At 46.7% G+C, this 15727-nt stretch overlaps 1 protein-coding gene across 1 annotated transcript; it reads left to right on the forward strand.

Moving 5' to 3' along the window:
- Positions 1-1371: 1371 nt before the first annotated feature.
- EI90DRAFT_2943791 (uncharacterized protein) lies at positions 1372-1878 on the forward strand (the record flags this gene model as incomplete). Its single annotated transcript, XM_039055300.1, has 1 exon — positions 1372-1878. One exon carries the CDS (start codon positions 1372-1374, stop codon positions 1876-1878), a length of 507 nt encoding a protein of 168 aa, XP_038909334.1.
- Between the last annotated feature and the right edge of the window lie 13849 nt (positions 1879-15727).

Consider the following 15727-nt stretch of genomic DNA (forward strand, 5'->3'; position numbering starts at 1 on the left):
CCGACAAGTTGGGTTACGGGGTTAGTGGAATGGCAGGCAATACTGTACTCACACGACCAACTACCGCATCAATTCGGAGCGTGACACAAATTTTTGCGAGGATGCGAGCCGCAAATTCATTTTGATGTGTGACACCCGGCCGCTCGCGTGACAATTTGCCCTTGGTGAACTCCAGCCATAGTCATTTAGTCATGTGAGTTACTTATGTCAGGCATCAATATTAATAATATACAATGATAATTATGAAATAAATCACTTTTGAACTGCCGGTCACATTTGGCAAGCATCAAAGATGACAAATACGAAAACATGCTTTTTGGGGTGCCTCCCAAAAAAATCCCCCCCCCCCCCATTGCATTATGGATGGTTTTTCCCTTGCACGCTGTAATGGGTCTATCACCACTAGACTCGAGACAGAAGAGAGGGGGAGGGTTGGAGTGGTTGCATGCACAGGTTTGTTGACTTGGAGTGGATTCTGCTACTCCTCACTGTCTAGCTAACTATACAGCTGGTCACGGTATCACGGAAGAGTCTGATAATGACAAATAAGGAAAGAACAATGAGAAGGGAAACATCAGGTGGAAATGGAGTCAGAAAAATCAGGAAAAATAAGAAATGTGTAGGAGGGAACATTGGCTAAGGGTGGTAGAATCGCGGGATTTGGCTTGTTTATGGTACACCAGCAAATCCCCGTTACAATGCCAAATTTCTTCCTGCACAGATGAGCCCATCCTATATACTGGTATCCCAAGTGCACTCATAGGACCCTACATTCCCAGGGAAACCCTGCCTGTCTCCGAGTTTCTCCAGTTCAGGCTCCCATCTCTCCAAACAAGTCTGGATTCTATATCTGCAAGTCTTAGCCATTGCCCACCCTCAATTGAAGACATTACCGAATGTGACCTCCACAGAATGGCCCACCCAACCCACCCCATAATTAATTTTTTAATCTCCAAACATGATCCTAACCAGGACAACCCTCCGTGCTCCGTCAAAATTGGCAACCGATATATCCCAATTAACATTCTCCAGATCTGGGAAGTAATCTTCCAAATACAAGGTGTTCAGAAACTGTGGAAAGAGTCAGAAGTGCACATTAAACGATTGGCAAACTGTCATTCTACTCACCATCTCACTATCATGGCTGCCTGGAAACGGCTCCTGTCATATAATTGGAATACCAAGGTCCTGGGATTCTCGAAATCAATTTTGAGTTCCATTGGGGGACTGATACGCCACCTCACCTTCTCCTGCCTGGTGACCACCAATATCTCCTACCATATTGAGCTTTTGGAACATGCCTTAGAAGCCAGTGAGATAAAGGCTAGGCTCTTCCGACCCATTGATATTTAGTATCTGGTTGGGTGCGTCATGCAACAGGATGGAAATGGTTTGGAACGATACCGCCATGATCAGACCTGCCAAACTCTCCGGCAGTTTGGTATTGAGCTTGCATCAGGATCCGTATCTCAATTTGGTGGAATTACGCACATTAATAATAACCATTGGATTGCATTCCTCATCTCCCCTGTTGAATCCACTATCTATGTTGCCGATTCCTTACGCCAGCCAACAGAAGACAATGGGCTATCAGTTGCAGCACGAGAGGCAGTTGATGTTCTTCAGTGGTGGCTGGCCACATCATATTCGAGTCCAAATAAATCAGTGTTGCCATTTCAGATTGCGTGGCTGCCAATTGCTTACCAGAAAGACTCCATTTCATGTGGCCTCCTGGCCCTCAATGTTCTAATGCATCATCTAATCCCGACAAAATACTCCCTTTGTACAAACAACAATATGGTTATGCTGCATGTCAAATTCCTGACATCAATCCTTGATCATCATGACAAACTGGTAAGTGGCCATGTGCAGCAATGACAAAAAGGAAACTTACCGCTTCGTGAACAGGCTTCAGGAACAACCACTCCAGTGACAATACGAATGCCAGTAGCAGCGACCCCAGATGCAGTAATTGGGCCAACCGTGGTGCCGGCCCAAGAAACAATGGCACCACCACCCATGGCATCCCTGCAAATGGGTGCCGCCACAGTAGAAATGGTCTTAGGGACCAAGGCCAAATTGCTCAAGCAGTCGACAATGTTGCCAATCAAGGTAACAACAATATCAGTGCCAAGGAGAATTGAAGTGGCGGTTGAACCAACCCACCTGACAAGTGCCCCCAAAGTGGTGGGTATACCATCCAATAAAAGAATGGGGGTGAAGTGGAAGCTCGTCCTTGCCTCCCAAGAGGATAGCAAGGCACATGGATTGCTCGGCTACCCCAGACATGTTAGCCACAAGGAATTTGAGCTGCAAAGTGCAGCTGAGTACGAAAGGATGGCCCAAAGATGTGAGGAGATGGATAGGAAGGAGAAGGTGGCCGCAATGAGGAGGGTGGAGAAAAATCGAGCATTGGCTCGGGTTCGACAGCAATGCCACCGGGAGAAGTTGGCAATTGAGTGCGGCATTATCAAAAGAAGAGTAAGTCATTAGTATGTATCAAGGAATGGTTTCTAATAGGAAGACATCTAGCACCTGCTTGATGCAGCAGGCGCTTCGGGCAGTGGTAATGGAGACTCAGTACCGGTGTAGGAGAAATAATATTCAAAGAATAAAACAATGATCTATCAGAATAGTCAACAAACAGGTGACAAGTTCAGATGTTTAACAGATCTCATGATCTTTATGAGACTGGACAGACATTAGAAGATCATTATAAATTATCTACACCCATGTAGCATGAGATTTAATCTACTACAAGCATGCCTAGAACCTGGCATAGGTGTAATATTCAAAGAATATATCCCTACAACAAGAAAAAAGCACATAGACGGCAGAATAAGAAGGAACATTGGGAAAGAAATGTGAATATCTCGGGAACCAGTAAACTTTTGACTGTAATCTTTTTACCATCTGAAAGAACTGTTTCTTCACTTTACCCACGGTTTTGTTTCATTCTAAAAGCTTCAAAACTGACGGAGATATTGCTCAAACGGCGAAACACCTTATAATTCATATATATTTATTTGCTAATTCTTACAAAAAGTAATGTGACTCAAGGGAAATATATTGGCGCCCGGAAGTCTGGCGGACCGAATACCATATGATAGAGTATTCTCCGGCGCGGGCGGACAGTTTTTGATCGCATCAGAAGAGGAGAAAATGCTAAAAAAGCGGATCTTGTATATTTTCCCATGATTCATCAAAACTTTTTGATTTTAAGCTCAAATAAATCGGAACAAAGGAATGATTGATGATCTGGATCTCGGATCATAAGCATGAAGTGATTCAGAAGTCCGCGGATCGGTTAATTAATTGGGAAGGCTCTAGAACATTAGTAATGATGCGGCTTCACAAAAAGGGGTCAATTAGAGAACAGTCAAGAAAGTTCCTTTATAGCCGAGTCATTTCTAAAGATAACCGTTCGTAATTAAGGCGGTGTAGAGCATAGCTTCAGCGCTACAAGATCCCGCTAAGATCGGCCCAAAAGACAAAGAAATGAATTACTTATTGCTGAGTCATGTCCTAAGTCCATTATTAAGCTTACACAGCCCAAGCCCCTATATCATTCTAGAACTATCTATAATACAAATGTAGCACATGTAACTAGTGCGAGGCATGGGAGTAGAGAGGCCTCTGAAAAGCATAAAAGGCCGCCGCTTCTGCCCCCTCTCAAACCTCAGGTAGAAATAAAAGTTTAATTCTCCTCACCAGTGGTTGGTTCGTTTGCTCCAAAAGATAAATGCAAATATTAGTTGTTAGCTAATATAAAACTAACACGTCACTCTAAGCGTGAGTTAGGGTCAGTTAGACACAGCTGAACAAAAGTGTCATAGTGAGAATTAGTGAGAATTTGGTGGAGGGACTTCTTAATTGAATAATCTCTCAGCAATACTTGGTTATCACACCACAGGAGAAAAGTGAGCGATCCTGAACCTGCTAGATAACTAGCACGCACTCTAAGCGATAGAAAGAGCAGTTTGGTCACTCCTGTATTGAGTAACATTTATTGCGGAATTATTTTATTAGTAGTTTTCCTTCAGTAAATTATCAGGAAAATCACGTCCTACTGAAAAGTGGTATATCTAGGTGTAATATTGACTAGAAATCATAGTAAAGTCAATATAGAATTTTATCCATAGACGATCTATACATCAGGTGAGATCGTTGGGGGTGTTTATTGTTGTTTAGACAGTGAACAATTATATATTTGGCAACCAAAACACAGTCAGTACGCAAATCAGCACAAACTCTAATATCGTTATTGGACGTAGGAAACTGGTTACATAAGGTGATCCAGCTCTGCTCCTTCACTGGTCGCAGAGATGTCGCGCCCAAAGCACGAGATCGACGAATCATCAAAGGAGCGGAGGCACCAGAAGGAAACTCACCAGCCCAAAACAACAGTGAGATATCCGTTGAGTAAGGCATGCAAGTTTGCAAGGGCAACCAATTGGTTCCAACCCATCTTGTGGACGATAATAATCGAAGTAACTGCCACTGTTGGCTGGAGGATGAGCCCTGCTGCAATAGTGAGAGGATGTCAAACGAGGAGCATGAAGTTATTTTACTCACTGCATGCCGATGTTGTTCGCAAATGGATCGACCAGATGGGGTTGCGGCCATGCTGGTCAGAAGAAACACTGGCGAAAGTTGCAAGGGCAAATTGTCCTGGAGGTAACGTTACACAGAAGGGGATATTAGTAAGTCACCAGGATTTTTTTATAGTATTGGATACTTAGCTTGAGCAACACAGGCATCTTATCCTGACACTGTCGCAGCGATCAAAGAGACGCTCTTGAGCATCCGACAAGCTGGTGCCACTCTGGATGCTCACCAAGTCCATGGTGTCATCCTAGCACAGATCCAGCATACCCGGCCTGATATCCTAAGAACGATGGTGAAAAAAGATGGGAGTGTGTTCACTGCAAGTATGGGTTGGGTCCGGAAGTTTCTCAAAGGAGAGATGATGTGGAGCTTGCATTGAGCGACCTGCGCCTCGCAGAAAATACCTGATGATGCCAGTGCAAAAATACGTGCTTCGTTGCTTCACCAAGCCCACTCTGTACGCCAATATGCAATCCCCATCAGTCTACGGGTGAACTCAGATCAGACTCAAGTCATTTACCAACAAAATTCAACTTCTACATATGAAACAAAGGGATCGCACCAAGTTTCCATGATCGGCCACGATGAGAAGCATGCATTCACACTCAATGTGGCAATCTCTGCAAGTGGTACTCTTCTACCGTTCCAGGCCATTTTCCGGGGGAAAACCTCCGTGAGTCTCCCTTCGAGGAGGCTTCCAGGTTACACTGCAGCAATGGATCTTGGATTCATTTTTGAATTTTCTGGGAATGATACCTACTGGGCCAACATTGAGACGATGAAATCGTTTGTAGAGAAAATTCTAGTACCTTATTTCGATGCAGAAAAGGCCTGACTCTCCCTCGATCCACTACAGGAGTGCCTCTGGCAGCTTGACATCTGGCCAGTGCACACATGCCTCAAGTTTCGCATTTGGTTGTATGAAAAGTTCCCATGGATAATTCTCGATTACGTCCCTGGTGGATGCACAGGCCTTTGGCAGCCCTGTGATGTCGGCATACAGCGTGCACTAAAACATGCTGTGAAGCGATCACAGAAGACGGTGGCGATAAAAGAAGGTTACTCACAGTTGCAAAGTGGGGTGGACTCATGCAATGTCCAGCTGGACACTAAGCTTGGAACATTGAGGGATCGTGTTCCCGAGACCCTTGTTCATGCATTCAATACCATGAATCGGCAGGATAAAATCCAGAAGGTGAGTTGATCGGATAGTTTATCATTTTTAAGTGCGCACTGACCATATCCCCAGGCCTTTGAGCTCTGCCACTCAGGCAATTTCAACCTGTCTCATTCCAGCCTAACCAGTCGCCTGCTGTGCCTGGTCCTCGACTCCCTCCCCCAAACTGATCCTGATCTTGCACGTGCGATAAAGCACCCCGGAAGCAACCCTGCGACAATGGTGAAAGGCCCCCAGACTCCAGCTCTGTCATAGTTGAAACAGAGTTCACAGATACTCCGGAGGACGATGCCGATGTCATGGTGGACGGAGTCTTGGGGCGCGTGGCTGGGCACGTGGCGGATGGGCTTGAGGTCGGCGATTATGATGGTGGCCTGCAGGTAATATCGACTTACGCTGAGGAGGCTGGGCCTGATATCCTCCTGGATGAGACTTCCTTGATCCCTTCTTCCTCCGATCTCCAAGACTGTGACCTTGGCTGTGGAAGGCGAGTCAGACAGGCACACAATTTGGAGGAAGAGATGGTGATTTTCAATTTTTGAATGTATTATTTACCAAAAAAGGAAAATTCAAATTGATTTGCATAGCCACCAGGCCAGCATTGGGTTTTTGTGTGACATGGACCGCCTGACCTTTTTCTCAGCATGACGTGTGACAAAGTGGCAATTTGAGCCGGACCTTTTTGTTAGCGTGACACGTGACAGGTAGTTGGTCATGTGAGTACAGTAACCCAGAAACAGAAAGGAGGGATAGGCCCAAAGGTGGACTTGCAGGGCAAGCAAGTGAATTGCCCAGCAGAGGCAGGAGTGCACTAGCGGACATCAGAGCTGTCTGGAAGCCTTTGGGGCTCTGTACTTAGGGAGGCGTAGGTAATATATTGAAAAGAGGGGGTGGTGACCATCGAGGGAGGCGGAGGTGATTGCAGAATATGGGAGCTCCAAGGTTAGTGAAGAAGGAGTGGAGGTAGTCCAGAAGGGTCGGAGGTAGTGGAAGACGATGGCCATGGATGGATATGACAGCTTTTGTTTTTAATTCAATTTCACACAGCCACTTGGGTGCCAAAAAAAATTGTGTGACAAGGATCATTCAACCAGAACATCAGTGTGATGCATGACAACAGCCCACTTACAGCCAGACTGGAAGGTGTGTGTGATGTGTGACCAGTAATTGGTTGTGTGGGTACAGTACACCCTGTTGCATCGCTTGGCAATTATGCTGCTGTTTTGGCATTTGTCCTTTGCAATGCAATACTCATCTCATAACCATCTCCATACCTACTCTTCAAAATCACAAGCCATACCGAAGTAAACAAACTACCAAAATGCACTCTGGAGTGCTCAGAAAAATTCAGAAAAAAATCACAAAGGATGTGTATGAAGATTCAATTGACCTGTTAGAACAGGGTGAGAGTGGACGATTCTGGAGTGGAACTGAAGACTTAGCAAGGAGGGACCTTGGCCTCAGCAACTCAAGGGGAGCACTTGTCAGGGGACAAACCCGGGTCCCCATGACCCCTCTCTCTATAACCCAGAGCCTGACCTGTAACAGCCCATCTCAGGGCACAATGCTACTGTGGGTAAGAAAGTGATATAAACAAAGGGGCAAGTAGATGCACTTGCCTACTGTGGGTAAGAAAGTGAGAAGAAGGTTAACTTCTCACTTTCCCACAGTGGCCCCAATATGGCGAAAACTTCCGGGGATACCCAGAAGTCACATGAGGTGGGATCCGGGGTCAGATCATGCGGCATGTGGAGCGTGCGGCACAGGAAGTGTGCAGGAAGTGGAGCGGGTCCGGACGCAGGTCCGGGTCCGGGCTAAGTCAGGGTATGTGCCCTGACAGCACTGTGCCATTGCTGTTTGTCCTGTTGGTCCTTAATTTCAAACATAGTGAGGAGGAAGTCTCTAGGGAGCATTTCTAGTTGATTTTAGACTGAGAGTCAATCGAGTATGTACAAGTGCCTACATATAATAAGCACAAGAAAACAAAGGTGGTTCAAAATGGAACAAAGGGAGTTATGGAAGCGGAGCAGTACCAAGGGTCAAGGGTTAGACTCTATGGCACATCTGAAAGGAGGTAAGGGGGGCAAAGCCCAGAGGGGCAGGAAGATGAGGTGAAGTGGGGTTGATGACTAACTGGCTAAATTGTCATGACCCAGCATATCCATCACTTCTGTCAACACGTCCTAGTGCTACTTGGCCCATCATCATCTGTCCATCCACCTTTCCATCCATCACCTGCATCTGCCCTTTCTCCCTGCACATGTACCTTCCAACCAAGGTTGCCCGTTCAAGTGTTTCATCGTTATCCACCCACCAGCCAGACAGCTTGCTAGACAGCTGGATGGCCTTTGCCCTTTTGTTTGCTTGCAGACTATTGTTCCTCCTTTGTCACTCATTATTTCTTGATTGCCTTTTGTTGACCAAGTTTGCTGATATTAACCATTTGTCTAGTTTCTTCATTCATTAATATCATGCTTGATCTGCCACTCCTTCTGGGCTGGTCCTATTTAGTTACTGTGCTTATAACTCATGTAAAATACACTGGATGTACCTCAGTTCATATATCAACTTGGATTTACCCCCTCATCTCATCTCTTCATCATAAGGCTTCTGTCTGAAATTGGGACACTGTCATATCCATGCATACCCGATCCCGACCCGACTCCCGGACCTCCTCCTTCACCACCTCCGGAGTCCTACCCTACCACTGTCCATTCCGATATTCACCTTCGGTCCTGACACCACACCTCCTCTCACCTCCCATGCCACCTCCACTCCTCCGTCCCTCTCCTGTCCTATCTCCGTCCACTCCGATACTCACCTTGGACCAAACACCACACCTCTCGCCACACTCCTCCCACTCCTCCACTTCTCCTCACAACACCTCCACCCTTCCGTCATCCCCCTACTCTTCTCCCGTCCGCTCCGATACTCACCTTCGGACCTGACACCTTTCCTCTCCTCCACACCTTTCCTCCTTCCTCTTTCCTCTCTCTTCCCTCTGGCCCTCTTCCGCTGACCTCCTGCCAAGTTATGACCTTCCACCGCTGTCCCGTACTTCGTACTCGGACACCGCTCATACCTTTGCTCCGAGCCTCCGTCATAGCTCCTACCTCGGACTTTGACTCCACCTCGGCCTTAGTCCATTGCATTGGTGACCTCATACTATGTAAACACCATTGCCAATATTCCTCAGACTTTCAACCCCGCCTCCGTAACCTCCGTAAGCTCCGCAACCTCTGAGCTCCACGGATCGTCTTCAGCACTTTCGCCACTTGTAATGTATCTCTCGCATTTTCCCCTCATCCCTATTTGGACTGCTGCTTCTTCCCATTCTAGCCAGTTAGTCATCATCCCCACTTCCCCTTGTCCTCCTGCCCCTCTGGGCTTCGCCCTCCCTACCTCCTTTCGGACGTACCACAGGTTCTGCCTTATGACCTTCGGTACCGCTCTGCTTCTGTCATCCCTTTGTTCCCGTTCGGACGCTGTTGTGGGGACAAGTCCATGCAGGTCAAACCAACCCTTATCATGCATTTCACCCCCTACTGCATCAGGGACTAGGATTGGTGAGTCGTAATAATAGTAGGAGTTGTAGATACTGTGGAGGTGGTTCTGACAAGTCCAAGATCGTCGGATTTGGTGGAGTGGTTGAGGAGATACGACCTTTTCTTTATTTTCCTTACTATTTTCATTCATTCACGCATGTGACTTTCCTTTTATATTTGTATCGGACTCTTCCATGACAACTGTACAGACAGTTAGTTAGAGGTTAGACAGAGTATTAGCACCGTACTCGCAGGACCCACATCTACCCTGAGTGATAGAGAGAGACCTACCCCCCCTAGACCTGAGCTGTGAGTCTAGATTGATAGACCCATTACAATGCCTTCGTTCCGATTCGGATCCCCTTTGTTTCCTTGTGCTTTTGCCCTCTCCATTATATATATCGGCGCTTGTACATACTTGTTTTAGTCCTTAGTCTAAAATCGACCTGAAATGCCCCCTAGAGACTTCCTGCTCGCCTCCTATGAAATTAAGGACCAAATGGACAAACAGCAATGGCACAGCGCTCCACTTGAGTCGCTGAGGCCAAGGTCCCTCCTTGCTAAGTCTCCGGTTCCCCTCCAGAATCGTCCGCCCTCGCCTAGTTCTAACAGACACCAAGAATGAAGCACAGTGCTCCACCTGAGTTGCTGAAGCTGAAGTCCTGCCCCTCCAACCTTACAAGCCCAGATAACTTTGCAGGTCCTTGTGGACCACCTGGATATGTGTTCCACCCTCCTCAACCCAACACCTCAGTTCCCTGTTAAAAATATCATTTGGAACCTTTTGGTACTTTTCAGTATCATTCAGCACCTTTCAGTACCTGTCGGTATCACTCAGACTTTGACTAAAGTCCTTCTCCTCCCTCTATATATATACCAGTAGACCAGAATCTGTTGTATGTCATATCCATCCACGGCCATTGTCCTTCACTACCTCTGGTCCCTCCAGACTACCTCCGCTCCTTCTTCACCAACCTTGGAGCTCCTGTATTCTGCAATCACCTCCGCTTCCCTTGATGGTCACCACCCTGTTAGAACTGAGCGAGGGCGGACGATCCCGGAGTGGAATCGGAGACTTGGTGTGGAGGGACCTTGGCCTCAGCGACTCAAGCGGAGCGCTGTACCATTGCTGTTTGTCCATTTGGTCCTTGATTTCACAGTAGGCAAGCAGGAAGTCTCTAGGGGGCATTTCAGGTCGATTTCGGACTGAGGCCAAAACAAGTATGTACAAGCGCCTATATATAATGGAGGTGTTAGAACCGGGCGGAAACAGACGACTCCGGAGTGGAATCGGAGACTTAGCGTGGAGGGACCTTGGCCTCAGCGACTCAAGCGGAGCGCTGTGCCATTGCTGTTTGTCCATTTGGTCCTTAATTTCACAGTAGGTGAGCAGGAAGTCTCTAGGGGGCATTTCAGGTCGATTTCGGACTAAACCAAAACGAGTATGTACAAGCACCGATATATATAATGGAAGGGGCAAAAGCACAAGGAGAACAAAGGGTAACCAAATCGGAACGAAGACGTCCGAACGGGAACAAAGGGTAGAAGGAGCGGAGCGGTACCGAAGGTCATAAGGCAGGACCTGTGATACGTCCGAAAGGAGGTAGGGAGGGCGAGGCCCAGAGGGGCAGGAGGATGAGGGGAAGTGGGGATGATGACTAACTGGCTAGAATAGGAAGAAGCAGTAGTCCAAATAGGGATGAGGGGAAAATGCGAGAAATACATTACAAGCGGTGAGAGTGCCGAAGGCTATCCGCGAAGCTCAGGGGTTGCGGAGGTTACGGAGGTTACGGAGGTTACGGAGGTTACGGAGGTTACGGAGGTTACGGAGGTTACGGAGGCGGGGTTGAAAGTCCAAGGGATATTGGCAATGGTGTTTACGTAGTATGAGGTCACCAATGCAATGGACTAAGACCGAGGTGGAGTCAAAGTCCGAGGTAGGGACTATGATGGAGGCTCGGAGCAAGGTACGAGCGGTGTCCGAGTGCGAAGTACGGGACAGCGGTGGAAGGTCATAACTTGGCGGAAGGGTGGCGGAGGAGTAACAGAGGGAGGAGAGAGGGGAAAGGTAAGGAAGAAGGAGTGGCGGAAAGGAGAGTAGTCAGGTCCGAAGGTGAGTATCGGAGCGGACGGGGGAAGCGTAGGAGGATGACGGGAGGGTGGAGGTGTTGTGAAGGGGGAGCGGAGTAGTAGGAGGGTGGCGAGAGGGGCGGTGTTCGGTCCGAGATGAGTATCAGAGTGGACGGAGATAGGGTCGGAGAGGTAAGGAGGAGGTGTGTTGCCAGGACCGAAGGTGAGTATTGGAACGGCAGCGGTAGGTTATGACTCCGGAGGTGAAGAGGGTGGAGGTCCGGAAGTCGGGTCGGGGTCGGGTATGCACGGATATGACAGCACTTATCTGCACCTGGTGTTGTTGTTGTTTCAAGGAGCCTTGCTCCTCAGGTTGTTGTATCTTGATGTCCAGTGGCTTGTTTGGATCGAATCAAGGGTTGCCTCCCCCAGAGAACGACATTTCATTGTTTTGTTTCTCATGGTGGTGGGAGGGGTTTAGGTTCTTGCATGCATGGGATTCACTGCAAGTGTGTATGGTTTTACATGTGATCCTGAGGTCCACATGGTCTAGGCAAGTTACTCGCCTAGCCCATGTGATGTCTAGCACATGGCATGGCTGTCCGGGTGAGTTACTCGCTGAGACTCTTCCCACACTCTTGGCTGTGGGCAATTGCCCCTCAGCTTCACTTTTTTCGTCTCCGTTTTTGGGGGCATAGTGATGCCGAGAGTTCCCTATCTTCTTTGATAGGGAGATTTTCCGGCTCCCTCACATTTTGTAATGTGAGGTACTTGTCCAGGTGGGTGAGGTCATTGCAATTTCCTAGGGGTTCCCATGTGGTGTCCCCTAGCTACCATTTGACCTTAAACCAGAGTTCATTATGAACCCATGCATGGTTTAAGATTTTGTGAACTACTGCTTCACAATTGGGGTCTTCCCTGAAATTGTAAAATATGTTTACTTCCCTATTTGGGAAGATTTCTTGGTTGTTCAGCTCATGAGGCACAAGTTGAGATATGTGGAATCTTGGGTGGACTCTGCATTGTTCAAGTTGTGGTGGCAACTTGAGGATGTAGTTTGATGTCTCTGGAAATATTTCCAGAATTTCATAAGGCTCTATATACAGGGGCTTTAGTTTGCCTGCCCTTCCTTTGGGTAGGTTCAACTTATCTGTGGATAAGTATGCAAGCTCGCCTTTTCTTTTTTTTTTTTTTTTTTTTTTTTTTTGGTGGAACCCCTGTAGCTTTCGCAGGCAAAGATTGCCTGGGGGTTTGTGGGGGAAGGTCAGGATGACGCGTCTGTATGATACTGAGACTGCCACCTCGGGGAAATGCTTTACGCACCGGCATTAATAAAATGCTCTGTGTGGGGCTCACCTGACCTTGGCGGGTCGGGTATACCCACTAAAACCCCGTTGCTCTTGAGCCAGTTCTCAGGGAGGCGCGCCTCGTTCTGTAGGATTCCGCTCCAGGTGTGTAGGACGAGTTTACCTGATATTGCGTTTTTGCGGTATTTTTTCCTATTCGTGAGGCATCTGTCTTGCTTCAGTCTTTCATTTAGGGTGGTTAGGAAGGTGCCGATGGCTTCATTGGGGGGATATTGCCAGCCTCACCATCTTCGTTACCAATGACTCTTTTCCACCTCAGCTTCCACACTAGCCAAGCGCATTCTGTGGAGATGATTTTATAAAGTCGGGTCATGCCCGCTGAAGGAGCGGAGCTGGATCACCTTATGTAACCAGTTTCCTACGTCCAATAACGATATTAGAGTTTGTGCTGATTTGCGTACTGACCGTGTTTTGGTTGCCAAATATATGATTGTTCACTGTCTAAACAACAATAAACACCCCCCAACGATCTCACCTGATGTATAGATCGTCTACGGATAAAATTTTATATTGACTTTACTATGATTTCTAGTCAATATTACACCTATATTTACCACTTTTCAGTAGGATGTGATTTTCCTGATAATTTACTGAAGGAAAACTGCTAATAAAATAATTCCGCAATAAATGTTACTCAATACAGGAGTGACCAAACTGCTCTTTCTATCGCTTAGAGTGCGTGCTAGTTATCTAGCAGGTTCAGGATCGCTCACTTTTCTCCTGTGGTGTGATAACCAAGTATTGCTGAGAGATTATTCAATTAAGAAGTCCCTCCACCAAATTCTCACTAATTCTCACTATGACACTTTTGTTCAGCTGTGTCTAACTGACCCTAACTCACGCTTAGAGTGACGTGTTAGTTTTATATTAGCTAACAACTAATATTTGCATTTATCTTTTGGAGCAAACGAACCAACCACTGGTGAGGAGAATTAAACTTTTATTTCTACCTGAGGTTTGAGAGGGGGCAGAAGCGGTGGCCTTTTATGCTTTTCAGAGGCCTCTCTACTCCCACGCCTCGCACTAGTTACATGTGCTACATTTGTATTATAGATAGTTCTAGAATGATATAGGGGGTTGGGCTGTGTAAGCTTAATAATGGACTTAGGACATGACTCAGCAATAAGTAATTCATTTCTTTGTCTTTTGGGCCGATCTCAGCGGGATCTTGTAGCGCTGAAGCTATGCTCTACACCGCCTTAATTACGAACGGTTATCTTTAGAAATGACTCGGCTATAAAGGAACTTTCTAGACTGTTCTCTAATTGACCCCTTTTTGTGAAGCCACATCATTACTAATGTTCTAGAGCCTTCCCAATTAATTAACTGATCCGCGGACTTCTGAATCACTTCATGCTTATGATCCGAGATCCAGATCATCAATCATTCCTTTGTTCCGATTTATTTGGGCTTAAAATCAAAAAGTTTTGATGAATCATGGGAAAATATACAAGATCCGGTTTTTTAGCATTTTCTCCTCTTCTGATGCGATCAAAAACTGTCCGCCCGCGCCGGGGAATACTCTATCATATGGTATTTGGTCCGCCTGACTTCCGGCCGCCAATATATTTCCCTTGAGTCACATTACCTTTTGTAAGAATTAGCAAATAAATATATATGAATTATAAGGTGTTTCGCCGTTTGAGCGATATCTCCGTCAGTTTTGAAGCTTTTAGAATGAAACAAAACCGTGGATAAAGTTAAGAAACAGTCCTTCCAGATGGTAAAAGGATTACAGTCAAAAGTTTACTGGTTCCCGAGATATTTACATTTCTTTCCCAATGTTCCTTCTTATTCTGCCGTCTATGTGCTATTTTCTTGTTGTAGGGATATATTCTTTGAATATTACACCTATGTCAAGTTCTAGGCATGATTGTAGTAGATTAAATCTCATACTACATGGGTGTAGATATTTTATAATGATCTTCTAATGTCTGTCCAGTCTCATAAAGATCATGAGATCTGTTAAACGTCTGAACTTGTCACCTGTTCGTTGACTATTCTGATAGATCATTGTTTTATTCTTTGAATATTATTTCTCCTACACCGCTTTTGTCCTTCCTTTGGAATCTTTGATTTTGGTTAGTGGGGCTGCCATTACGTGGTGTAGGCCCATATTTGCTGGCCAGTTGATTCCTTTGGTCTGGCCCATTTTTTTTGGCGATCGCCCAGAGTTTCGGCCCTTGGTTGTGTGGGCATCGGAAGATGATATGTTCCATCGATTCGATCGTGTTGCATTCATTACACACTGCCCTATTTTCACAGCCTGGGATTTTTGCCCAGTATGTACCCTCTTTGTGGGCCCCCCGCGCCAGTTTCCAGAGGAAGTTTCGTATGTTCGGGGTAGAGTCGTTCCCTCGTTTCAGGATTGACTTCCAGATTAGGTTGTCTGTCGGGGAGGTGCAGTGGAGGTCTTTCAGTGCGTTCCTTATCCCGGTCATGTTTTCTTTCACTCTCTCACTTGTTACTGCTCTTTTCTTAGACATTTCCCTTAGTACGAGTTTAGTTGCAGAGGATTGGGTGAGCAAGGTCAGTCTGGCCCCGTTTTGGGTGAGTTGTCCAGCTCGGTTGTCTTCCCCGGGGGGGTGGTGTTCTGTTGCACCTCGTAGGGCGAGTTCATCCACTTTCTCATTTCCTTCAGTTCCGTCGTGGCCTTTGATCCACTCTATGGTGGTAATTCCGGTTCTTTGTCGGAGAGCGCTTATGGTGTTCTGGATGGCTTGGGGGCTTGGGGTGTCAAGGAAGTTGTTGTCTTCGAGGTTTTCCAGGTTTGTGTGTAAAGTGTTCAGGCTCCATTTTGAGTCTGTTTTGATATGGAGTCTTGCGTTCATAGGGGTCGTGGTGATGGCGTGTTTTATTGCTAGTATTTCCGCCACGTTGTTCGTTTGCGGGTAGTTTAGGTCTATCGGGAGGCCCGCATTTCGGGGGTCATTTGTGGCGAACCATGTTCCTAGTCCGGC

Source organism: Cantharellus anzutake (assembly GCF_015039405.1).
Source record: "Cantharellus anzutake strain C23 chromosome Unknown EI90scaffold_112, whole genome shotgun sequence".
NCBI classification, from domain to species: domain Eukaryota; kingdom Fungi; phylum Basidiomycota; class Agaricomycetes; order Cantharellales; family Hydnaceae; genus Cantharellus; species Cantharellus anzutake.